General features: G+C 45.1%; 2 protein-coding genes and 2 non-coding genes across 8 annotated transcripts in view; 2 read left to right on the top strand and 2 right to left on the bottom strand.

Annotated features, from left to right (window-relative positions):
• The window catches only part of cacnb1 (calcium channel, voltage-dependent, beta 1 subunit), a 39,088-nt gene extending 26,550 nt beyond the window's left edge, over nt 1-12,538 (top strand). For 2 of the 5 annotated variants that reach the window (XM_029123428.2, XM_029123433.2), the window contains 11 exons: nt 199-335; nt 1,901-1,968; nt 3,989-4,149; nt 6,310-6,390; nt 6,495-6,553; nt 6,663-6,772; nt 7,463-7,471; nt 9,247-9,398; nt 9,542-9,637; nt 9,762-9,947; nt 11,829-12,538. In XM_029123428.2, coding sequence (XP_028979261.1) covers nt 199-335; nt 1,901-1,968; nt 3,989-4,149; nt 6,310-6,390; nt 6,495-6,553; nt 6,663-6,772; nt 7,463-7,471; nt 9,247-9,398; nt 9,542-9,637; nt 9,762-9,947; nt 11,829-12,356 — 1,587 coding nt within the window. In that variant the 3' untranslated portion in view covers nt 12,357-12,538. Of the gene's footprint in view, nt 1-198; nt 336-1,900; nt 1,969-3,988; nt 4,150-4,684; nt 4,714-6,309; nt 6,391-6,494; nt 6,554-6,662; nt 6,773-7,462; nt 7,472-9,246; nt 9,399-9,541; nt 9,638-9,761; nt 9,948-11,828 lie in introns of all 5 variants that reach the window. The other 3 variants (XM_029123431.2, XM_029123430.2, XM_029123432.2) reach the window with 3 other exon arrangements.
• A 5,606-nt stretch (nt 12,539-18,144) lies between these two features.
• On the top strand, nt 18,145-22,861 carry arl5c (ADP-ribosylation factor-like 5C). The gene is made up of 6 exons (XM_010874747.4): nt 18,145-18,551; nt 19,379-19,439; nt 19,539-19,686; nt 20,499-20,582; nt 21,687-21,838; nt 21,934-22,861. The coding sequence occupies exons 1-6, from the start codon at nt 18,506-18,508 to the stop codon at nt 21,980-21,982; spliced, it is 540 nt and encodes a 179-aa protein (XP_010873049.1). The 5' UTR covers nt 18,145-18,505; the 3' UTR covers nt 21,983-22,861.
• Nucleotides 22,862-23,122: 261 nt separating this feature from the next.
• Nucleotides 23,123-23,194, bottom strand: trnac-gca. Its single transcript has one exon. It is a non-coding gene; the product is annotated as a tRNA-Cys (tRNA).
• Nucleotides 23,195-23,754: 560 nt separating this feature from the next.
• Nucleotides 23,755-23,826, bottom strand: trnac-gca. Its single transcript has one exon. It is a non-coding gene; the product is annotated as a tRNA-Cys (tRNA).
• Between the last annotated feature and the right edge of the window lie 968 nt (nt 23,827-24,794).

Raw genomic sequence — 24,794 nt, 5'->3', positions numbered from 1 at the left:
AGGGCTCTGTGAGCAGATGAAGAGAAGGCTGGTTGTGTGTAATGTCGGGTGGTATTGATTAGTCTGTGTTTTGACTGTATATCTGTCTGTGGTAGTATTGATGTGTCTGTGTGTTTTGACTGTATGTCTGTCTGTGTGTTTTGACTGTATGTCTGTCTGTGTGTTTTGACTGTATGTCTGTCTGTGTGCTCCATGTAGAAGTACAATAATGACTGGTGGATTGGTCGTCTGGTGAAAGAGGGCTGTGAAGTGGGGTTCATCCCAAGCCCAGTCAAACTGGAGAACACCCGGCTACTGCAGGAGCAGAGGATGAGACAGAACCGCCTTAGCTCCAGGTACAGGCGCAGCCCACAGCCACATTTCCCTGCATTCAATCGCCAGACAGGGATGTAGACCACTGACCTACACAGACCCTCGTATCTTAGCACTTATCCAATCAGCATGTACCACCGCCATAAATGTACATGGACCATAATACAGGACAGTGTTTGCCTACACTGCCCATCTAATCACCACTACCCTGTACCACACTGCCTTACGATTCACCTAATCACCACTACCCTGTACCACACCGCCTTACTATTCATCTAATCACCACTACCCTGTACCACACTGCCTTACTATTCATCTAATCACCACTACCCTGTACCACAATGCCTCACTATTCATCTAATCACCACTACCCTGTACCACACTGCCTCACTATTCATCTAATCACCACTACCCTGTACCACACCGCCTTACTATTCATCTAATCACCACTACCCTGTACCACACTGCCTTACTATTCATCTAATCACCACTACCCTGTACCACACTGCCTCACTATTCATCTAATCACCACTACCCTGTACCACACTGCCTTACTATTCACCTAATCACCACTACCCTGTACCACACTGCCTCACTATTCATCTAATCACCACTACCCTGTACCACACTGCCTCACTATTCATCTAATCACCACTACCCTGTACCACCCTGCCTCACTATTCACCTAATCACCACTACCCTATACCACACTGACTTACTATTCACCTAATCACCACTACCCTGTACCACACCGCCTTACTATTCATCTAATCACCACTACCCTATACCACACTGCCTTACTATTCACCTAATCACCACTACCCTGTACCACACCGCCTTACTATTCATCTAATCACCACTACCCTGTACCACACTGCCTTACTATTCACCTAATCACCACTACCCTGTACCACACTGCCTCACTATTCATCTAATCACCACTACCCTATACCACACTGCCTCACTATTCATCTAATCACCACTACCCTGTACCACCCTGCCTCACTATTCACCTAATCACCACTACCCTATACCACACTGACTTACTATTCACCTAATCACCACTACCCTGTACCACACCGCCTTACTATTCATCTAATCACCACTACCCTATACCACACTGCCTTACTATTCACCTAATCACCACTACCCTGTACCACACCACCTTACTATTCATCTAATCACCACTACCCTGTACCACACTGCCTTACTATTCACCTAATCACCACTACCCTGTACCACACTGCCTCACTATTCATCTAATCACCACTACCCTATACCACACTGCCTCACTATTCATCTAATCACCACTACCCTGTACCACACTGCCTTACTATTCATCTAATCACCACTACCCTGTACCACACTGCCTTACTATTCACCTAATCACCACTACCCTGTACCACACTGCCTTACTATTCATCTAATCACCACTACCCTGTACCACACTGCCTTACTATTCATCTACAAAACCTATGACTCTCCTCTTCTCCCCTCTGACCCCTTCTTCCGCTCTCATCCACACTCTTCTTGCCCTTCTTCTCCTCACCTCCTCTCATCCCCTCTCCTCCGCTCTCCTCTCTCACAGTAAATCTGGTGGCAGCTCTAGCCTCGATGTTGCAACAGGGACACGCAGGCCCACTCCTCCTGGCACAGGTAAGGTCAATTGTCAAGGGGGGGGGGGGGGGGGTCCATAACTCCTTGGCTGACAGATGACACACACAGCAGCTCTGTGTGTGTGTGTGTGGGGGGGGGGGGCGACAAGAAGTTTCTGCTGCTGGAAGTGAGAAAGAGACAAGAAGAGAGACAGAGAGAGACAATTAGAGAGAGATAGACAGAGAGAGAGAGAAAAAGAGAGATAGGAGAGATATAAGGACTGGGAGGCAAGGAGTGAGAGAGGGAGACACGAGGTCTACCATTTACATGGCTAACATGACCAGGCTGAAGTTGAACCGAGGTTAAAGTTCTCCTCAGATCTGAAGAGGCTCACTCTAAAGGGATGTAGCGCTTATGTGCTGAGCACTGAGCAGCACCAGACTGGTCAACCAGGCTGTTTATTTCACTGAGACTGACAGTAATAGAATGACAGACAGAAGGGAAGATTGATGGTGTAACCACAGAAATATACATGTTTTATTAGTGAACTCAGTCAGGTGAGTAATTGAGTTAAAGGCAGGCGGAGTGGATTGACTGTACCTGGTGTCTTTTTTCAAATGATGGAATACCTATTAATAATAGATGTGTAATACATCACAATTATATTGCCGTTCTGTTTTCAACCAGATCTGTTAAACGTCTTCTGACCCCTCTTTCAGCCTGGGTATCCTGGCTTCTCAAACACCCCCCATCACCCATACCCCAAAACACAGAGCCCCTAACAGCACCAGTCCCAGCACACCACTCTCTCCTCACGCTTACCCCTATCTTGTTTTTCTTCTATCTTTCTCCCTTTCTTCCTTTTCACTTCTTCTTCAGCTGTACACAACTCTCTTCCCCCTCTTTTCTTCACATCTCTCTGTTAGTCAGTTGTTTCTGGCTCTCTCTGACCTTTGTTCATGCACACAGTTGTCGTGACTGCAAACATTTATTCTTTATTTAGTCGCCTATCAACTTTTGTCTTTTAACTTTTTGCACCGTTATTTCTGGTTCACACATTTTGGGCTCTTAGATATGTCTCTCTGGTTCAGAACTCATTTGTTGACTCTTTGATCTGTCATTCTCTCTGATTTTGATCAGCTTTTTGTCTTTTATTGATCGCCTTTCTTCCTGTTGCTCTTCTCTCCTCATTCTTCTTTTATTTGTCTACATGTCAATTTTGACTTCCTATTTCACTTCATCACTTCCCTGCTTGTTGTTTGTGCTATTTTCTCTGTCCCTTTCTGCCCTACTTCTCCCCTTGTCTCTCTGTCTCTATGTCCCTCTATGTCACTCTCTGTGTCTCTCTATGCCACTCTGCCCCTCAATGTCTCTCTCTGTCCCTCAATGTCTCTCTCTGTCCCTCAATGTCTCTCTGTCCTTCTCTGTCTCTCTCTGTATCTCTGTACCTCTATGTCTCTCCCTGTTACTCTGTCTCTATGTCCCTCTATGTCTGTCTGTCCTTCTATGTCTCTCTCTGCCCCTTTATGTCTCTCTCTGTCCCTTTATGTCTCTCTCTCTCTGTCCCTCTATGTCTCTCTCTTTCCCTCTATTTCTCTCCCTGTTCCTCTGTCTCTTTTCGTCTCATATGTCCCTCTATGTCTCTCTCTGTTCCTCTGTCTCTATGTCCCTCTATGTCTCTCTCTGTTCCTCTGTCTCTATGTCCCTCTATGTCTCTCTCTGTCCCTCTATTTCTCTCTCTGTTCCTCTGTCTCTTTTCGTCTCATATGTCCCTCTATGTCTCTCTCTGTTCCTCTGTCTCTATGTCCCTCTATGTCTCTCTCTGTTCCTCTGTCTCTATGTCCCTCTATGTCTCTCTCTGTCCCTCTATTTCTCTCTCTGTTCCTCTGTCTCTTTTTGTCTCGTATGTCCCTCTATGTCTCTCTCTGTTCCTCTATGTCCCTCTTTTCCTCTTCTTTGTCCCTCTCCTTTGTTTCTGTCATTCCGTTTCTTCTCTCTCTTTCTTCTTTCTCATTACGCTCTTTCTTGCCCCCTATCTATTTTCTCTCACTTGCCCTGCCCCACCTGTCCCCTCCCCCAGCTCATGTGGACATGTCCACAGTGAACTTTGACCCAGACCCCCTGGACCTGGACGCTGAGGAACCCCCTGAACCCCAGGGTGAGCCCCGCTCCCCCAAGGGCAATGCGGGCAGCGTCACCTCCCCACAGGGTCAAATCCACCGCCTGCCCTTCTTTAAGAAGGTAAAGCCCTCCAGGGGCTCTGGGCACCACGGGTGCATCGCCTCCCTCCCCGCCCGCCCCCACAACCCCTGTCTCTGCCTACTGGCCCCACTAGCCTCCCTCATCCTTGACTAACAGCCCTGAACTGACCCAACGTTCTAGTTCCCCGTTAGCGCTTGTCTGACGCCTAATCGTAATTGGCCTCTCAGTCTCTGTTCACCATGGTAACGCTGACATATGTTTGCCTGGGTTTTTCCGTGCTGGTGAATTGGGAAACGGCTTGAGTGTTGAGCTTATAGTCTGAAGACGCAGCTGAATATGTTCGTTCATTTACAGATCCATAGGCAAATTGTAAATATTTTCTAAACACTAAATCAAATTATTTTTCAGACTACAGTTGTACTGTTGAACAGCTCCTCTGACAATTCCCGACTAACCCTCAGCCTAACCTTTCAATAACCACGCATCCTCTGTTTTTTGTGCTTTTTGTCTCCTTTTTTTTGTCTGTTTTCCTATTTCTTCTCGTGGTGGTTGTTTGTGCGGAATGGTACTGTAGGTGGCCCAGCCAAACAGAAACAGAAGTCGGTGAGTCTGTGCTAACCTTTAACCTTTCTCTTCAGTTCTGTCTCCGCTTACTCTTCCTGCTCCTTTCTGTTCCCCCACTGTCTGTTCTCATGTCGGCTGATGCTAGTGAGGGTCAGAGGTGACTGGATTTGAACAGAACAGACACAAATTCCCAAGAAGAACACTCCCATGTTGCATTTCTCCCATGTTGCATGTGTTCCAAAATGATCAATTACAAAATGATGGGAAATTATAAATGATATTTACAAACACAATGTTCCTGCCAATGCTAATGCTTCCTGATGGGTCACATTTAGGATGGCTGCTTAAAAATACAGCCTTTAACCGGCACACCAAGCTTACCGATTACGTGTTAGGGTAATCTAATTCTGAAAGAGAGATTTGACAGTGGTGTACAGCCCACTGGCCCAAACAACGGCTCTCCAGCACCCGTAAGCAACATTTCCAAAAGTTCTTAACTGTGTGTTTTTAGATGTGGTGAACATTAACGGGGTGGTCTGGTGGTCTGGTGGTCTGGTGGTCTGGCTTTATGTAATGTCACACGACACAGTGGAGGAGCGCTCGTCATGACTCCGGTTCCCGAAGCCCAAAACACGAGGCGTGCTGAGAATACAGAGCAATCCCGGCGAATACGCACCGCACATTCTCTCGCTGCAGACCGTGTCTTCCACTTAAACCACCCCCCCCCCCCCCCCACCCCACCCCGCACACTCCAGAATAACAGATGCTTTTATAACAGAGTAGATGCTTAGAAATGCGTTGTCGGATGGTTGAATCAGGCTGCCCGTGACTCATGTGGATGGGGTGTTAATGCATGCGTGTGTGTGCATGCGTGTTGGAATATGAACTGGCTGAGTGTGACAGTGCATGTCACCTGGGTGAACCCGTCTATTTTCTGCGTCACGTGAGTTTGTTAACGGTCAACATTCGGCTCTCTGTGTGTGTTGTGTTGAAATGTCTTTGCTTCGGGCCTCGAAACCCCATTTTGCTTTGCATCTTTCTTTGAAAGGAAGTGGAGTCTACTGCAGGCATACAGTGAATAGAAGACAGCGAGGAGGGGAATTGACCAAATTATGTCATATAACGCATTCAGCTGCGCAAATGGTCCTGAGAGGTTTTGTATATTTATGTCTCAGTAATGGCCCCTTCCTCTCTACAGAGCTCATTCTATTTCACTGACATCTGCTTTAATTATGGTTTATTTCATTAGCTTTGACTGCAGTGCAGTCTGAGATATGGTAATGAGTGCTTTCGGTGAGGAATTGAGCTCTTGGTCTAGGTGCTTTTATCCTCCAACATAATAAATTGATTCCAATGTCTGAAATGCATCATACATCATTCTGACTGTACTCCACTGAAGGAGTGGGTGGTGGGTGTTGACTTCATGTTGATTTATACGTGACTGTTTTTCCACGGCAGTAAATGATGTGGCTACCTACGTGTGTGTGTGTGTTCAGTGTGTAGATTGTCTCTAGATGTGTGTAAGGTCTGTTTGTGTGTTGTGTTGTGTGTTTGCGTATAGACTGTAGGCCTGTGTTCGGACAGGGGGGCTTAGAGTTTCTCACACCGCCCGTTGTGCTCTCTCCCCTGGCTTAGATGGAGCACGTTCCCCCTTATGACGTTGTTCCCTCCATGAGACCCATCATTCTGGTGGGGCCGTCGCTGAAGGGCTACGAGGTGAGGCTGTACGCTACCGCCTTGCCTTGACATAAATAACTTTTCCAACCCATCACGTCTTTATCTTTGTCTCACCTGTACCTTTTCTCTCCACTCACCTCCAGGTGACTGACATGATGCAAAAGGCTCTCTTTGACTTCCTCAAACACAAGTTTGAGGGCAGGTGAGTTTTGGGCCGGCCTGAGAACAGGACCAGGATGTTTCCTGTGTTTGTTCCTGCACATTTCCCGTTTTTCCACACTGATCAGGGTTTGTTGTTTTTTTTGCTCCAGGATATCCATCACCCGGGTGACAGCGGATATTTCCCTGGCCAAGCGCTCGGTCCTCAACAACCCCAGTAAACACACGATCATTGAGAGGTCCAGTACCCGGTCCAGCCTGGGTAAGATCCAAACTCAGAGAAACCGACCTTAAAGAAGCTACCAGTTTGTTGCTTAATGTCAGTGTTTCTGATCATCCTCTGCGCCGCAGTGCTGTTAACTTTCGACTTATGTTTTCACATTTCTGTACTGTTCTCCTTCTGCAGGAGAGATTTACCTTTTTGGCTCAAAATGCAATTCCAGTTTATACCGAAACAACAAGGACCCATTCCTGAAGTTGTCCTTAACCTTGATTATGGACAGAAAATATAAACAAATATATACATTTCTGTTACTAAATATTTACTCATAATTGTTGTAGCTACCTGTCTCAACCTGAGAAAAGGTCTGTTTTGTTGAATGCTGGGAATTGTAGCAATTGATAAAACATTGTAACTATTGATAAGACATGTTTGGGGTTTAAAAGTAATCTACATCCTGTATTTGATATGAACACATCCAGTGAGCAGGTTGATAATGGCCCTCAGGTCTTGAGGCTTTCTGACTGCCTGTCCACAGTTACCTAGAAGGGTTCAGGATTTTATCTAACTAAATCTGTCACTGTCTGAGTCTGATACGGCCTGTTCTCTCTCTCTCTCTCTCTCTCTCTCTCTCTCTCTCTCTCTCTCTCTCCATCCTGTCTTTCCTCCCCTCCACCCACCCATCCCTGTCCTCCACCACTGTCCCCCCTCCACTCTCTCTTCGTCTCCCAGACGTACTGGGTACGTATGCTCACCACCCTCCCACCAGGAGAACGAGCATTCTCCGAGCTCCCCCTCTTCTCGTTCCCTCACCCCCCTCCCCCTCCACTCGGCTGCTCATGCCTCACGCGTCCGCCTGCCTGCCGTCTTTCTCTCTGTTCCCCACGCGTGGAGTGTCTTTGTGAAAGCCTGTTGCCTGCGGTAACATAACAGCTTCAGCGGAGGGCTTGGAATGAGGGGGCCAGTAAGAGCGCAGTGTCTGCTGGGGGGGGCTCACGGCTGCTCGGCTGAGAGTCTACCTCCGGCCCAGGGTTCAGGGGAAACGTGATAGGGTGCAGGTGGGGGGTGGGGGGGCAACAGTGGCCAGAAATGAATGTACAGGGGAAGCTGATACTTGTACCTCACCCCCCAGCGTCTCCCACCCCCACATGGCGATCCAGAACCAGGGACTCTCCTACTGTACATTTTATAACTAACTACGAGGAGCCTGTACGAATAGTGAACTCAAACAGCCTTCTGCTATGATTAGGGACATTGATATGTTTATATGCGTCATTGGTCCAGGGAAGACGTTCTTTATAGAAAGGCCATTTGAATCAGGAATCTATGTACATTGGGAAAATATGACGGTCTTGATTGTTAACAAGGAGAGGAGAGTTGGTTAAGTCGTCATTATTTCAGGTCTCTTATCTCTCTGTGGAGCTGCTGGCCTCTGGGCCACTGTCTGTCGCCTGCAGCTTGACTTCCGCTCACCTCAGTGTACTGGAGGGAGACCTGCCACTCACCTCAGTGTACTGGAGGGAGACCTGCCGCTCACCTCAGTGTACTGGAGGGAGACCTGCCACTCACCTCAGTGTACTGGAGGGAGACCTGCCGCTCACCTCAGTGTACTGGAGGGAGACCTGCCGCTCACCTCAGTGTACTGGAGGGAGACCTGCCGCTCACCTCAGTGTACTGGAGGGAGACCTGCCGCTCACCTCAGTGTACTGGAGGGAGACCTGCCGCTCACCTCAGTGTACTGGAGGGAGACCTGCCGCTCACCTCAGTGTACTGGAGGGAGACCACCCCCAGCTCCTCCACAGATTACTTGGCCCCATTATTTGTCACAGTGGCTGGCGCCAGAACAACCCCTGTACTCTAAACATGTATATGATCTCATGACAAAGATGGGCGGTCCAGTTCCTAAAACCCTACAGGCTCCTCCAGGCTAAAAGAGAGTGAGACTATTCTTTAGAAAGCAAAAACATTCAAAAGTACTGATACGATTGGCTCTTAGCTCTGATGAATGGTCCACTTTCTCAGTTTCTTTTATTAATTGACATGGTGGGAAAAGCATACCAGGCACCATAGGCATCTGATTCTCATGGCCCTTACTTCCCTCACAGATTTGAGCCAATGTAAGAACTTGTTCCACCAGTTATATCACCAAAACATACTGTATTTTATTGCTTGTTAGAACGAGGCAATAGAATGAGAATGGCCCAATGTTCCATTTAGCTGTTTGTAAATGGAACATCTGATGTCATGGGTTCTAATCCACACGCCCCGAACCGTTTGACACGCATGATACAGTACTAACATACCATGTGTGCGAGTCTGTCTTTTACACATGCGTGGTTATGAAGACGCCGAGTGTTCAGTACGAGTTGTGGCAGTCTCCACGCTGCCCTCCTGTCTATTCAAAGTGAACATTTCCCATTGAAATATAAAAAAAGGCTACAGTTTCATATGTGTTCAGTGACCAACTGTATGCCGTTGCTTATTGCGCTGCTCCGATGTTGTCCTCTGCCCGGTAGCCGAGGTGCAGAGTGAGATCGAGCGGATCTTTGAGCTGGCCCGCACCCTGCAGCTGGTCGCCCTCGATGCAGACACCATCAACCACCCCTCTCAGCTGGCCAAGACCTCCCTGGCACCCATCATCGTTTACATCAAAATAGCCTCACCTAAGGTACCTGCGGATCCCTGTTAAAAAAAAAATCGAATAACTTTTGTTGTAGATTGCATACCTTCCCCAAAACATGGTGGGGACATCCGACGGGATGTGAGCTGTGGACGTGATACCTCTGTCCTTGCCTGTCTGTTTCCCCTCAGGTCCTCCAGAGGCTCATTAAGTCGCGGGGGAAGTCCCAGGCCAAACACCTGAATGTGCAGATGGTGGCGGCGGACAAGCTGGCCCAGTGTCCCCCTGTGAGTGTACGGGGTGTGGGGGGGCTGGGGGCGGGGGGGGGGCTGGGCTCTGTGGCGCTGGCTTTACACCGACATGAACGGGAAAGGCGCGCAACCCAACCTGACACCCCTCTCTGTTGTGCAGGAGCTGTTCGACATCATCCTGGATGAGAACCAGCTGGAGGACGCCTGCGAGCACCTGGCTGACTACCTGGAGGCGTACTGGAAGGCCACGCACCCGCCCAGCAGCAACCCCCCCAACCCCCTGCTCAACCGCACCATGGCCACGGCCGCCCTGGCCGCCTCCCCGGAGCCCGTCTCCAACCTGCAGGTACAGGTGCTCACCTCGCTGCGCCGCAACATGGAGTTCTGGCCCGGCCTGGAGGGCCAGGGGCCCGATGAAGGGAAAGTGGCCGAGCACGCCCTCTGAAGGGTGTGGCCAGCGTGGGACGGCTCGGTGGGCAGCGCTGGGGGGGGCTGGGATACCCCCCTTTCCCGAACCAAACCCAGCTGCCTGCTCTCCAGATATACCCCAACCCTCGTGCCTCTCTCCACCCCACCCTTAAACCCAGGAGAGAAGGAAGGAACCCACTCATTTTAGATGTTGTTTTTCTACACTGTATATAGAAACACACCACACACGCAGAGCAAGCGAGGAGGCTGTATACTGGGTCCATTGCAATGGATCCACACACACACACACACACAAACACACACATCAGACTGCTCAGTACAATATAGGTCCCACACACTCGGAGCCAATTCAGAAATACCAGATCTCCGCAGATGACACAGTGTCTCAGGGCAAGAGACATGGCAGACAGTGCCCGGAGTCTCTGTTGGCTGGCTGCTGGATCCAGACCACAGCACCACTGGGTTAAATACGGTCACATGACAGTGGTGAATTAGCTGAAATGGATTGACCGGGGCTGTAATGGGGAAATCGTAAAAAACCTTCACCAGCAGCCATCAGTCAGTGAGTTTCCTCTGCTGCGCTCCTCCTCCTCCTCTCTCTCTCTTAATTATAACTGGCGGAAGAAGAGGAGAGTCCCTGTCTGGGCTCTCCAGTGGTTCTGTGTCGTCTGGGAGTCCAGGTGGCTTCCCTTCTCCGTGTTGCCATGGCACCATCCCTGAGGAGACATCTCAGTGGCTTGGCAGAACTCGCACTGTGTTGTTGTGGCTTTATTTCTAGTTTTCACATTTGTACTGGCAGCAATTGGTTATGTGTGTGTGTGTGTGTGTGGGGGGGGGGGGGGGGTTGTGTGTGTGCGCGCATTTGCCTTTGTTTGTGTGTACATACATATGTGCACGAGCGAATGTGCGTGCCCGTGAGTAAAGTGATGTGGGCCATGACTAACAGGAATGTCCTACTTCATTAATTCCCAACCCTGACCAACAGAGAGGTGACCATCTGGGAATCTGCTCCAGCCACCCACTGGCTTCAGACAGATAATATAAAGTGTGACTCATGGCCATCTCAGTCCCAGACCTTCTAAAGCTGTCCGGGCCATAGACTCTATTGATGTTGGTCATGAATGCTGCATTATGCATTTCCTGGATCTTGACAAAATGCATATTTCATATTGTGCGGCTGAATGTATTAATTTCAGTTCGTTCAGATGGAGGAGATTTTGTTCTGACACTCTGCCACTGTCATTGGGTGTGACTGTGCTTTGCTTATTTGAAGTCATTAGTAAGGATCAGCCAATGCTTAACCCGAGTCTAAAGTGCCTTGTGATGCATTTAGCTAAATGTAGTACTGACTTTGTGCCATTAGAAACGTGCTTGTGAATAAATAAAAGATTACCGTAATTGATATATCTTTTTAGCTGTTGTGGGAAAACCAGCCAAAAGAGGGTGCTGTTTGTTTTCCAGCCAGCAGCTGAACGTGGAATTGCTTGCCTAATGACGCTTACAGCTGAATAAAGCACTTTGCTGGAACTGATAGAAAAGTGCATGCTCAAATTACATACAGAAATAATGTCACTTTGGCTGAGTAATGATTTTGATGGCATAATAGTTTGCTTTAAGTACCACATGCATATATAATTTTTTTTTTATTTTGTGTTGTGAGGTGTGCGATGTTACTGTTGTCCTGTTTTCCCTAACATGTCCTAATGCTGTTGACTAACCCGCTACCTGGGTCCTGTCCTGTGTGTCTCACTGTGTCTCTGCATGGCGTGTGGCGTGGCATGGGCGTGGCCTGCTGCAGGGGTCGTACCTGGCGCACGGAGAACAGAAGCGGGAGGGGCCTTTGTCGGAGCGTGCCGGCGGCGGCAGTCTCCATGACTACCAGGGCGAGCAGGGCGGCAAGCCGCAGCAGACCTACCTGTGCTCCTCGAGGGGCCAGCTGCGTGGCGGAGGCCGGGGCTTGTCCCGGCAGGACACCTTCGACTCAGAGACGCAGGGCAGCCGGGACTCCGCCTACACCGAGGCGGGCGACTCCTGCATGGACATCGAGACGGACACGTACGAAGACCCCGAGCCGTACCGCGGAGGAGGCGGCAGCAGGCTGCACCTGGCCCAGCACCACGGCCGCCGGGCCTCCTGGGAAGACGAGGGTGCCGAGCCGGACCAGGAGAACCTCAACCAGTCCGCCGTGCCGTCCCAAACCCAGCCGGGGCAACACGGCCGGGCTAAGCTGAGAGAAAGGTACTGCCAGGAGAGCGGGGACACCGGCGCCAATATGGGCCGCAACCGGAACCAGGAGGACTGGGGCAGAGATGTCTACATCCGCTGAGCAACACCACCCGGGGGCCAGGGGGCTGCCTGACAGACGGGGGGAGGGAGGAGAGGGATGGTGTTTATGATCAGAGCTTCGGTTTAGCAGGGAGTGGAGGCTGGGTTCGGGGGGGGTTGCCAATCAGACGCTCATTAATTAATTTCTTTACAACCATATTCAAGAGGTACTTTGAGAGCGGTGTAAAAAAAAAACAAAAAAAACTGCTAGATGTCACTCATGTCATCCAGTTATTTTAGCTATATTTAATAGATTTTTGTTTTGAGAAAAAAATGCGGGTTGGTTGGTCTCTTTTTTTGTTCATTTATTTTGTCAGTACTACTGCATGAAAACCATGGAATCCTACTGATCTGAAAGCACGGGGAAAGTTGTCATTACAAGTGTGAATTCATGACTGTTGGATTGTTATGGCTCAATCTTTAGTGTAGAATCAGTGGGCTGATCGTCTTTCGGGTCTTCTCTGGAGTCTTAAACAGGGTTGTATGTCCCGTGTGCAGAGCTTCAGGGTCCATATCTGCACCTCTTCGGGATCCTCTTCAGTATTCATCCAGTTCTGGGGTGGGATCCAAAGCTTTATTGAGGCCCTCCTTTCCTACTCCTCATCACCCAGACCTTAAAAGCTATCTGGTGGAAAAGTTGCCATAATTTTGTTGGATGGATTAACGAGATAATTGGTTATTTGTAGTATTTTTACCTTCATGTTAATACAAGAAAAAACACCCCAAAGATACTCCTTCTCTGTACAGCTTCAGCCCAAGCATTTAAATAGGTCTGTATCTGTCTTGTCCTGTCATCCTCATCTGTTCCCCTATATTCTGGGGTTAATGTCTGCCTGTGGGTGATAGCTTTGCGCCTGTATTAATCACTTGTACACTGTCTTTTTGAATGTAGTAGAGTTTATAAGCAGCACTACAGCAGTAGTTGTGTGAATGAAGTGTTCCAGTAGTCTCCCACACCCTCAAACTTTACTTCACAAGTGCCGGAATGTCTCGCCAAACAACGTCCAGCGTTGTCATGGTGAGACGTCTGTTTCAACTCTCACTGTTTTCACACCGGTGTCTCTGCTCCGCGTGTCTCGGCTGTCCTGCACCGTGGCCCGTCCTGTCGCTCCAACCGCCAGCACAATGTCCGCGGTTTTGTTTCCCCTGGCGTAGCTTTGAGTTGTCTCGTGTGATACCCAGGCTCACTCACGGCTGAGGTGTCTTGCACAGTGCATCACCCAAACATCCTGTCCAATGAAATGTCAGCCGCTGTGTACTTCTTTTTTTTTCATTGCTCACTGACCTGTGTTGTTTTTCCTGTGATCATGAGCCTTTTTTTTGTTGTTTTAAACGTGGTTGTTGTGCGCTAGTGAGAAGAGTGTGTAGGGGGTGGCGGGTTCAAAACCCAGTCAGTTATCTCAACGAAGGATCCATGGATGTCTTTGGAGGGTTCCTTCAGCCCACTTTTTTCTTCAGTCAAATGAATTAATATTAAATAATGGTCCGTAAATGTTTATTGTTGCGTTATCGCAATTGTTAAAAAAAAATTATAAAAGAACATGTATCATTGGTGCCTGATTGTAGCTACATTTTGCTTTTTCTGCCTTTCATTTTTAATCTGTGGATAAATTCGTATTTTAATTAAAATTTTAATCAGAAAAACAACAATGACTGAGAGTTCCATTGTGTATTTCTTTTGATTTGTGAAATGAGAACACAAACGATTCAAGACACGCATCCGCCACATCTATGGCTGTATGACTGAATAAATTATCATGATACAAGTATATTATATTATTTTTCTACATTTAAAGGAAATTATCACTCAACTTTATGACCCGAAACCATGCAGTTACTTGGATGTAATGATTTTCTTTTTCAAAATGAGGAAATACATTACACAAATACACTTTCTAAGAGAGAGGTTTTGTTGAATCTTTAATTATCATATTACTCTGAAAGATGGGTGTCATTTATTGTCACATACATTTTCAGTTTGTGCTTCCTCCCTTACAGCACTGACACTTTTTAATTCTATAAAGTGTTATGGGATTGGTTATTCTAAGTGTTATGGGATTGGTTATTCTAAGTGTTATGGGATTGGTTATTTTAAGTGTTATGGGATTGGACCATACATACAGTATCTGGGATATTAAAATGCCACACCAGGAGTGTCCAAATCATTCCACGGACGGCCGAGTGTCCGCCGGTTTTCACTCTCACCTTGTACTTGATTGACAAATTAGGTCACTAATTGGTTAGTTTCTACCCTCACCTGGCTATTTAGGTGTGAACTGGGAACCAATTTATAGGAAAAACCAAAAACCAGCCGACACATGGCCCTCTGTGGAATGGTATGGACACCCCTGATCTAAACAAAATGTTTTCAGATCTGTAGTCCTTTGTTCTCCGCTTCAAACCACCAGTTTTTAATAGAGGTCATTGTTATATTTAGGTTTCGGGATATAAAATGTCCTTGGACTGTAACGTTTATAATACCGACCTTGACAGGGACCACTGGAGGCAATACAACTAGGTACAGTAATGTCAAAGATCAGGATTTTACTAGGAGGTTATTTTCAGCACTAATGTGATTCTTTCAAGGCCAAACCCAACACTGACTTGCTTGGACAAATGTTTTTTTTTTAAGAAAACCCCACAATGAGTGATTTATCGTAATATTTTTTTTATTTATTTCTTAATGAGAAATGATTTGCGATAGCACGATTGCAAACCATTCCATCCAAGTAGGCGACGTGGTTCAATCAAGGCCTTGGCGTTTATATTTGTGGCTCTCAATAAAGGATGTTTTCAGTTTTCAGCAGTCCTACTAAAGGACTAATGCGTAGCAATGCCACAATCATAGATTAAGAGATTTGGTCTAATTAAGCATAAAATACCTGAGAAATGCCATAAAAGGCCTGAGAAGACTTGAAAGTTCCCTAATTCTTCAGCTGCCAATGGACTTTCCTGTACCCTCACTGTGGACACGCTTCCTCTACCAGGAAACTTTTCAATTGTTACCATGGTTTTAACTTCCTCGTTATTGCCCAAATTGTGGTAAGTGATATATTTAGATAATTCACTTCTGTTTTGTGCCTACTGCCTGGTTTATGGTCGGTTTTAGGTCAGTTGTAGATCATAGCTCTTGCCACCCCCGGGGTGGTGGATTTGATTCTTCGATCGCAGGGAGCAGGGTTGCTAGATTTCACTGACTGTAAACTAGCGCTATCACAATATCAGATATCGCATTACTACACGAATGTCGTGACAAAAATAATTCGCAATAACGATATTATTGTGAATAATATAAATGTTTGCCCGCACACTCATTAATTAGAAATAGCCCTATTGTTTGGGAAACCTCCTGATCTGGCACCACTGACGGAGCCAGAACGAATGTATGCACAGTTTAAAACGGTTTAAAACTTGATTTGATTATATTATTAGGAGTGCCAATAGTTTTAACTCTACTCTTTGTAATAATAACTTCTGACATCTTTCTCTGTTCAATTGTATTAATATAAAATACAATTGTTTATAAGCATAATTCATGATATATACAAAGCCCAGAAATATTCACACCCATGCCAAATTTTTAGCCATAGTTTCTTTTGGCTGGAAATGACATAAACAAGTGACAAAACAGTAATTATTTGTGCTGGAGATACAAATGAATAACGTAACTATTTCAGTGTTTTCAAATTTTTACCAAAAATGCCGTGTCCCACATTGTTCATTACCCTTCAAATTTTTGCAGATTTGAGAAGATTTTCTATACCATTTTAAATGATCTTGTAATTTCCACCATGAGAGAGCATTCTAATCACCTATAAATTGAGAACAGCTGAACAGCAATAGTTCTCTAGTTAGTTACTAGTCAACTGTAAGTCATGGCTCAAAACAAATAGTTACGTTATTCATTTGTATCTCCAGCACAACGTTTTACCCTGTTCTGTCACTTGTTTATGCCATTTCCAGCCAGAAGAAACTAAAAATTTGGCATGGGTATGATTACTTTTGGGCTTAACTGTATGTATTATTATCATTTTCGAAGGGATTTGAAGCTTGCCGGTTTAACCGGTTGTTACTTAAACAGTTTTGTTTTCATACAAAGGAATTACAGAAAGCCTCAAGGAAGTTGTAGGCTATACTGTAGCATTTGACTGACTTCGGAAAACCGAACAGCCGCAGGAATTTCAGCAGAGCTCATGCGCCCTGGGCTGTCACGCCTACACAGTGAAGGAAACTATTTTAAGATATTGTCTGAAATGTTTAGAGGAAGTGCCATACAGTGTACTATGAGAGGAGTGTATTAGCCAAATTTCCGTAAACAGCGAAATGTTGCATAGTAGTTCAGGCTTTCTCCAATGCACATCAACCCAGCATGACGCAGAATGAGACCCAAATGTGTTTTTTATGTTATGGGGCAATGAGGACAGAGTGACGTTTTAAAATGTGGTTCATGTGATTGAGGGGAAACCGCTGGTGACCCTAAGGTTAAATGGCAAAAATATACTTCATTAATGCAATTCTTCTGTTTAATAACTGTTAACCTTCTCGATAGTACTGTAACACTGACTGACAAATTTATAATTATATGTAAGCCAACGAAATGCAGATTTGTCTAAGGTACCGTAACTAATACTGCTTACTGTCTCATGTAAATTATTGTTTGACACATTTGAGGTCTAATGGCCATTTATGTTTACTTCATCTATCCACGAGAGAGATTTCACATGGTGCCGATTTCATACCCCGTGGTTGTGGGACTGTCATATTTCTTATCAAATTCAACATATCAAGCTCTGAAATTTATAAGAAACAATGTCATAACCAGAATAGCAAAGGCATTCGGTCAATGCCTTATAGTCATTGTTTCACTTCTGGAAGGGTTTCTCAATTACAGTATCACCTGTGGAATTACCCTGAAATTAGGCGTAATCAAAGTGCTACAGAGCCTAATGAGGTTATTTTTTTGTCACCATAGAGGAACCCTTTTTGGTGGTTTGTAGGCCAACTCGTGGTTTGTAGGCCACATCAGGCCCGCAAATCACATTGTTGTCTCAAAGGGTAATGTGTAATACGTTTGAAATTCAGTACTGTTTGGATTAAGCATGATTGAATCTCAGTCAGCGTCCTAGTAATGGGTGCAAGAAATACATTTATTAACCAAACAGATTATTTTAGAAACCAGTGTTATTTCTCATAGAGTAAACTAGGGTAAAAACATCAGAGCTATGAAGTTATGAAGAGGTAGCCAGCCTACAATGTAATCGCTGACATAAATACACTGCCTTCAGTATTCAGCCCTGTTCATTTCGCCAAATTTTGTTTGCTTAATAGACTTCAATTATAAATGATCGATTTATTTTCTGCCATCTACACACAATATCCTATTGTGATTTATTTTACATTTGTGCCGACTTATTGGAAATAAAAAAACTGAAATATCTAATGAACATAATCATAGTTTAAGGACATGACAGGAATATGAGTTTCTGTTTAGAAGCAATACCACTGGGGCAATCGAATTCATGCCATAAAGTATATGAGAAATACGGAGTCAATCCTAGAATGGAAATTAGCCTCCGGACTCTTGGGGAATCCCATAGCCTTTGTTTCACTTTTGACTTCTGTCCACCAATAAACGTACATTCCACGGTTGATAGGCACAGGAAACATGTGAAGCATTTTTTTTGCGTTTTCCTCACAATCGTCAGAGCTCTCATTTCATTCGTCACGATAGCGTCATGTTTCGCTACTGATGCGTGGCCACGCCTTCTCATCGGGGTAATTCGTGAGGATTTCCTCAGCCCCAGGTCCCAAACAAATCTAGCTTTAAGTAAGCGAATACTCTGATCACATAAACAGTTTGGTATCAGTAGCCAACTGGATACACGATTGGTTTCGTATGTCCATGAACGTATGAAAAATAAATTGTGCTAGCTGATGTTTTTCATATAGCTGGTTTTCTAGCTTCGCTTTAAACCAAGCGCACAGCTGGGTTAAGTATCAGTATTTTTGGTGGATTGCCTGACAATATGCTATTGTGTTAGCTAACCAGCCAGCCTTAGAAGCTATATTTCTTTCCAGATTTTTAAGTTTTTGGCTGTCCTTTTTGCTGTGTTTGAAGTATTTGGATATTTCTTTTCATCACCGGTGGATATGGGGCTACTTTTTACTAAGCTGATGACTGTATTCGGAGACCGAGGTAATCATTTGTTCTCGCCCTAGATACATCTGTAGCGTGCCACTATTGTTCGATAATGTCTGGCCATTTATACTTGATTAGTTTGCTAGCTGCTTTAGCTCCGTTGTTTTTAAATGAAGTTACATTTCGAAGAAAATGCACGTTCTTTTGGTTTTCACTATGGTTACTGATTTTCAATTATCCATGCAACACATGTCAATTTTGACCTAATTCAAATTCGGCGCAGCTGAACTTATTGTTCTTGAACTAGCCTAGCTAACGGTAAATAAGACGGCACCTTCTGGGGTGTATTCATCCCGACAAATACAACGTTGTAGTTGTGAAACGTTTTGTCAAATTCGACAACGTTTTGTCAAATATAGGCAGATCTCTACCTACATCTTTTTTGTTGGGCAAAACGTTTTGTGGGCAAAACGTTTTGTAACCAAAAAGTTGGGCTTTTACTGTAGCTTTTTCGAGCTACTTTGTAGTTGATGTTATGTTACCGTTTTTAATGTGTCGCATAACATTATCTATTTTCTAGGCAGTGATAGTGAAATGCAGTATTATGCAACTAAGAACTTACTGAAAGTCAGCATTGTTTATCTTGATGAGATGGCCGAGTAGAGGTCGCTGCTGTTGATTACAAGGTGCAAAGGGCTTCCAGTAACTTCAAAGCGTTTGGCCATTCTTTTCTGCTGTTTTAAATCCCCCAACCGATTCTACAAAGTATAAACTAATCCAAATCCTAACTCACGTGTAATTCCTGGTGGTGTCTTTGTGGTGGATTGCAATCTGTGTGTTATGTTCTGAGTGTGTAAACCTTTTGTTTCTTTCCTTCCCCTTAGAACACAAAGTGATCATTGTGGGCCTGGACAATGCTGGGAAGACCACAATTCTCTATCAGTTGTGAGTTTTATAAAATAGATGAGTGTAATTAATGCAAGTCTTAATTATAAAAATAACGACTCTGTTATTATACTTCTGTGCCATCACACATTCCCTCAGCTTGACCAAAGAGGCGGTCCACACCTCCCCCACCATTGGTAGTAATGTAGAGGAGATCTCTGTACGCAAGACCCGGTTCCTGGTGTGGGACATCGGAGGCCAGGAGAGCCTGAGAGCCAGCTGGAGCTCCTACTACGGCAACACAGAGGTACGGATCGGTTGATGTCTGTCCGTTCAGTGTGTACAAGAAAAACATATTGTTAAGGTACAGCATGTGTTTATTGTTTCTACACATAACAGGTGTGGAGATATATTTTTTTTTGTCCTGCTGCGGCCTCAGGGAAAGCAGAACTTAGATTACTGTGTTATAGATTAAAACCAAAACACATTTGCCTTTGTTGCCCTTCAAGATTGTCTGAATGTCTGTCTGAGGAGCTTCAGCTGGACACAATATGTTTCGTTCTTCAGCTGTCCAACAGACAGTTATTACACGCTAACCAACAGCAGCTAATAGTTGTTGACATTATTGATCAGTCATGGTAGAACTGGGATATCATGTGGTACAGAACCACCCATATCAGTCCCCTGTCCTGGAATCGTATGAAACATAGATGAGAACACTCGGGACGAGGAGCACTACAACCCCCCCAGTGCGTAGAGGGGATGTTTCGCTAGCAGGATAGGTGATCTCAGCGATAGCAATCTTGTATTTTCATATGTAGATGAATGACCCAATTTAGCATGTATGGCAAACCTCTACATGAATAAAAAATGACATGCAGGTTATTGTTTTGGGGTGTTACACTGCCGGGAATATAAATGGAAAAACTGAAGCGTAACAGAAAGCTTGTCTGTCCGGCATTGTGCTGGATACTATCATTTAATGCATTCTAAAATAAAGCTGCGTGCACATGCTCGCCTTTGATGAGCTCGCCCCCGTGTGTAATCTTTTGATTTCCGTCTTTATCCATCTCGGCCCAGTGAACTTATTCTCTTATGGTGTCTGTTTTGTCTCTTCAGATTGTGATCCTGGTTGTGGACAGCACTGACCGTGAGCGTCTGACCCTGAACAAGGATGAACTTCACCGCATGCTTGCCCACGAGGTAACAACCACTTGACTGTTTTGGGATCAGGGACAAGTGGTTAGAGAAGGCCGGCTCAGCTTCACTACTTTGCTTTGCACTGATCAGAACACAAGGGTCAGACTAGAAGAATCACATCATTGTCTATAGGCCTTTTCACGCTGCATTGTTTTAAGCCCTAGGCAATCTTAGCCCCAGGGTTTGTTTACCCCGTGCTAAGGTTTAACCCTAGGCTAAGGATTCACACTTGTATTCCAAAGCCCTGGACAAATATGACACAATACCGTTTTGCCTTCTATGATAAGCTACAAATCTTATGTTCTCTCTGGCATGTGAATAATGTTAGAGTACATCACTGACACGCAGTCAATGTTACGCTACCACGATTTAATTAACGACTTCAAGACATCGGTTGATCAGGATGCCCATCCTGTCAGTTTTTGCTTTGACAACTTTGTTAAAACTACGCAAAGAAAGAGAAAAACGTTAGTCAACCTTAATTCTTTCAACATATTTGCTAGATGTGCTTCTAAAGCAAGCTGTTGTAGATGGAAAGGGCTGCATTTGCATTTTAAATCTTTAAACTAGTTCAGTATCTTCAGCATCAGTGTTTTTGGTTTCGATAACAGGCTCGCAATGGACAGAAACAAAGACTTGTCTTCAGAAACTCCTCAGTCTATTTTTGTTCTGAGCAATGAAGTCTGTTCCAATTTGAGAAATTGCCAAGAAACCTGAAGATTTCATACAACAATATATAGTGCTCTTTTCACAGAACAGCGCAAACTGGCTCTAACCAGAATAGAAAGGGGTAGTGAGAGGCCACCCCACTTTGTTTTGTAGGTTGTTCACGTTCCATTGTCACTCACGTCTCGTGGCATTAACATGTTGATTTTTGAGCTCTATTTTTTTTAAAGATCGCCAGCATAAACCGATCTGCATTGGCCCTGTGTGGATCACTGTGGTGACGCATGCTTGGTTTCTGTTCCACTGACACTGCTTTTCTCAGTTCTCTGAGATGGTGGTTTTGCAGGAAGTTTTAGATCACTCATGACAGACTTCTGCAGAGCACACTAACAAGAGTTATTAACCCCACCTATCGCTCTGTTGTGTCCCATCTGATTGTAGGACCTGCAGAATGCGGCGGTTCTGGTACTGGCAAACAAGCAGGACATGAAGGACTCTATGACGGTGGCAGAGATCTCCCAGTGTCTGACGCTGAGCTCCATCACAGCCCACTCCTGGCATGTACAGGCCTGCTGTGCCCTCACAGGGGAGGGGTGAGTTTTCTGCAGAGCTATGCACACACCTGTGCGTGCGTGTTAGTTATAGCATTCCATAACCTTAACTCACTCCGTTTTCGCCTAACCTCCAGCCTTCCTGCCAGTCTTGACTGGATGAGGTCTCGTGTACTGGCCAGCTAGAACTCCATCCGAGGGCTCATCTGAAACCCAAGTGGAACCTGGACCAGCTATTTCAACCAACAAACACGGCCTCTGGGACGTTGTAGCAGAAACCTCAATGCTCAGATCAGGACGAAGACCTCGACTGTCTGCACCGACACTGCCCCTCTGAGCCCCAGGACTGGCCCCAGACCTGCCCAGTCCCGCCCAGTCCCCATCATGCCTTACCCAGTCTTGAGTGTGTCTACATGGGCTGAACAGGCTCCAGGTCTGCCTCAGAATAAGAATAGAGACGGACTGGAGGAACCTGGCAGAACCTCAGCCAAGTGTGGCAGGATGTGCCAACGTGCATGTTTCTACGCAAGCGTTTCTACACACACACGTGTGTGTGTGTGTGTGTGTGTGTGTGTGTGTGTGTGTGTGTGTGTGTGTGTGTGTGTGTGTGTGTGTGTGTGTGTGTGTGTGTGTGTGTGTTCCAGAGGTCCATTGTGTTTACATAACCTACCTGTATCAGACCTGATTCCACATTGGTGACACGCTCCGGTCTCAGCCATGAGTTAACCAGTGACTTATAATGACTACCTACAGTCCTTATGAATTCAACAGAGATGGAATTGTTACAAATACAGATTTGTGCCTCTGACTGGAGAATAACAGCAGGACAATGGTTAATTGCTGATGGTATTGATACTCCGCTTTCATTTAAGAAATTACTTGAAATATTTATATGGAAGAAGGAAAAAGGGGATTGCTTGGAATTGAATAATGTTAAATATGCTGTCTGTTGAAAAAAGCGAAAGGAGCAAGATAACAAAAGTTGCTGGAATTTTCTACATATATGTTTACTGTATTTTGCTTGTGCAAAATGGTTTTGTACAAATAAATGCTAATGTTGATACATTTGTGACTAGGCTTCTCAAAGTCAATAGTTTTTTTATTGTCAAATGCACAAAATAGCAGTGTCATTCTGTGTAGTGAAATTCTTAAGACATGGCATGTGACATCTATGCAGTAGCATTAAGTAAAATACAAAGCCGAATAATATACTGTACTACATAATGGAAACTAGTGTTTATTAACGTTAATCCGATAAAAGCCGTTACACAGCCACCATACGACTCAACGGGTATCTACTCTTTCGGTAGATACCGGTTGCAAAAGAGGGGGCATCCGGATTTGAACCGGAGACCTCTTGATCTGCAGTCAAATGCTCTACCACTGAGCTATACCCCCAATCTGAAGTTAACCGCAGCTAATAGGCAATTATTGCATGACGTCAGTTTGATTCTGGATTTTTCTTTTTTAATCATTTATATTCAGGATGAATCGTCCTCGTAAAGATACTTTTTATTTATTCTATATTTTGATCCACTAGGAGGAGACAAATGCCTTTTCCTTGATTCTTTCCATACTTACTGTTATGAAATGGAAAACACCCAAGCATTCCTCTTCACGAGATGGAAAGCACCAGGGAAACCACTTGGCCTTTTCTATGGGTAGATCTGCCTAAATTGATAAGTTATTATGATTTATGTGGAATTATATGGAAACCTTGTTTTCCGTACATTGACATCTTCTAATCATGTAAACCCACTCAGCCATTAAGCCAAATTATCCCGTCTGCGGACACCAGGTGAGGACCATAACTGAAACACGTATTTCACACAATTGCGTTTTCTATCCTCGAGAGCTTGAGTATTTGTACGCAGTGCGTGCATTTTTTGCGCGCTGTAACATTTTTCATACATCCTCGATTCACTAAGCCACGACAGACCAACATTTGAACGAAAATGAGGGGGCACCCGGATTTGAACCGGGGACCTCTTGATCTGCAGTCAAATGCTCTACCACTGAGCTATACCCCCTACTCATGAAGTTAAGTACGATATGTATGCTTTTAACAGTTGAAATACACATCCGTTATAGCAGATAGTGTAGAATTTGTTCATAATTTTGTTTTTTGTTCAGTCACCTAAAATGGCCTATTGTGCCGTTTTGAGGCAAAATGTACTATAAAGAAACTCGTAGAGCAGATTCCTTTCAAGCGCTGCGTTTATTAACAATACACAGTAATATCTGAGTAGAAATTAAACCTGTCGGATTAAAAGAGGCGTTAAAAGAGACGTGTGGTAAAAACAACAACCTTTAATACACTCGACAACTCAAGTACGCAGAGACCCAGGTGACTTTAGAGTAGGCATACAGGAGAAATATTTGTTGGATAAATAGAAAAAAGACAAATGAAGAAAGGGTGAACCTGGACCGGGGAGCCAGGGAGGAGAAAAAAAGAGTAGTTAGAAAAACAACTAAAAGGGAAACTGAGGAAAATATATGTCAAATAATAGATTTACTAGACAAAACATGTTTGTCCATATGTGGCCTAGGTACTCTTCGGGAAATTGCATTAGTGGGGGTGGGGTGAGTTGGGGGGTTGACCTTATTTACTGTTGTCAGACCTTATGCTGGTGCAGTGGGCCCTGGGTCCCTCCTGGTGCAGGACAATGCACAGCCTCATTTCCAGGATGACGAAGACGTTGATGCCATTGACGTTCCCCAGACCTGAATCCAATTGAGAACCTCTGGGATGTTATGTATCGGTCCAAGGGCTCACTGAGGCCCTGATCCAGGTCTGGGAGAAGATCCCCCAGGAGTGAATACAGGCACGTGGGGGCCATACACACTACTGAGTCACATTATGAGTTGCCATGATTAAATTCACACAAGTTGGAACAGCCTGTGATTTCAATTGTTTACATTTTTTTCAATATGAGTTTGAATCCAGCCCTCAAGTCAGTTAGTGATTTAGGTTTCCACTGATCGTTGTTGCATAATT

Source organism: Esox lucius, chromosome 11 (assembly GCF_011004845.1).
Source record: "Esox lucius isolate fEsoLuc1 chromosome 11, fEsoLuc1.pri, whole genome shotgun sequence".
Taxonomy (NCBI): domain Eukaryota; kingdom Metazoa; phylum Chordata; class Actinopteri; order Esociformes; family Esocidae; genus Esox; species Esox lucius.
The sequence above is the reverse complement of the archived record's forward strand: the minus strand, read 5'-3'. Positions and strand labels throughout refer to the sequence as shown.

Excerpts from the sequence above, each read along its gene's own strand:
- arl5c (XM_010874747.4), top strand. The coding sequence starts at position 18,506 with ATGGGGCTACTTTTTACTAAGCTGATGACTGTATTCGGAGACCGAG. Across the intron at positions 19,440-19,538 it reads ACCACAATTCTCTATCAGTT|CTTGACCAAAGAGGCGGTCC; the intron begins GTGAGTTTTATA and ends ACATTCCCTCAG. Across the intron at positions 21,839-21,933 it reads TGTGCCCTCACAGGGGAGGG|CCTTCCTGCCAGTCTTGACT; the intron begins GTGAGTTTTCTG and ends CCTAACCTCCAG.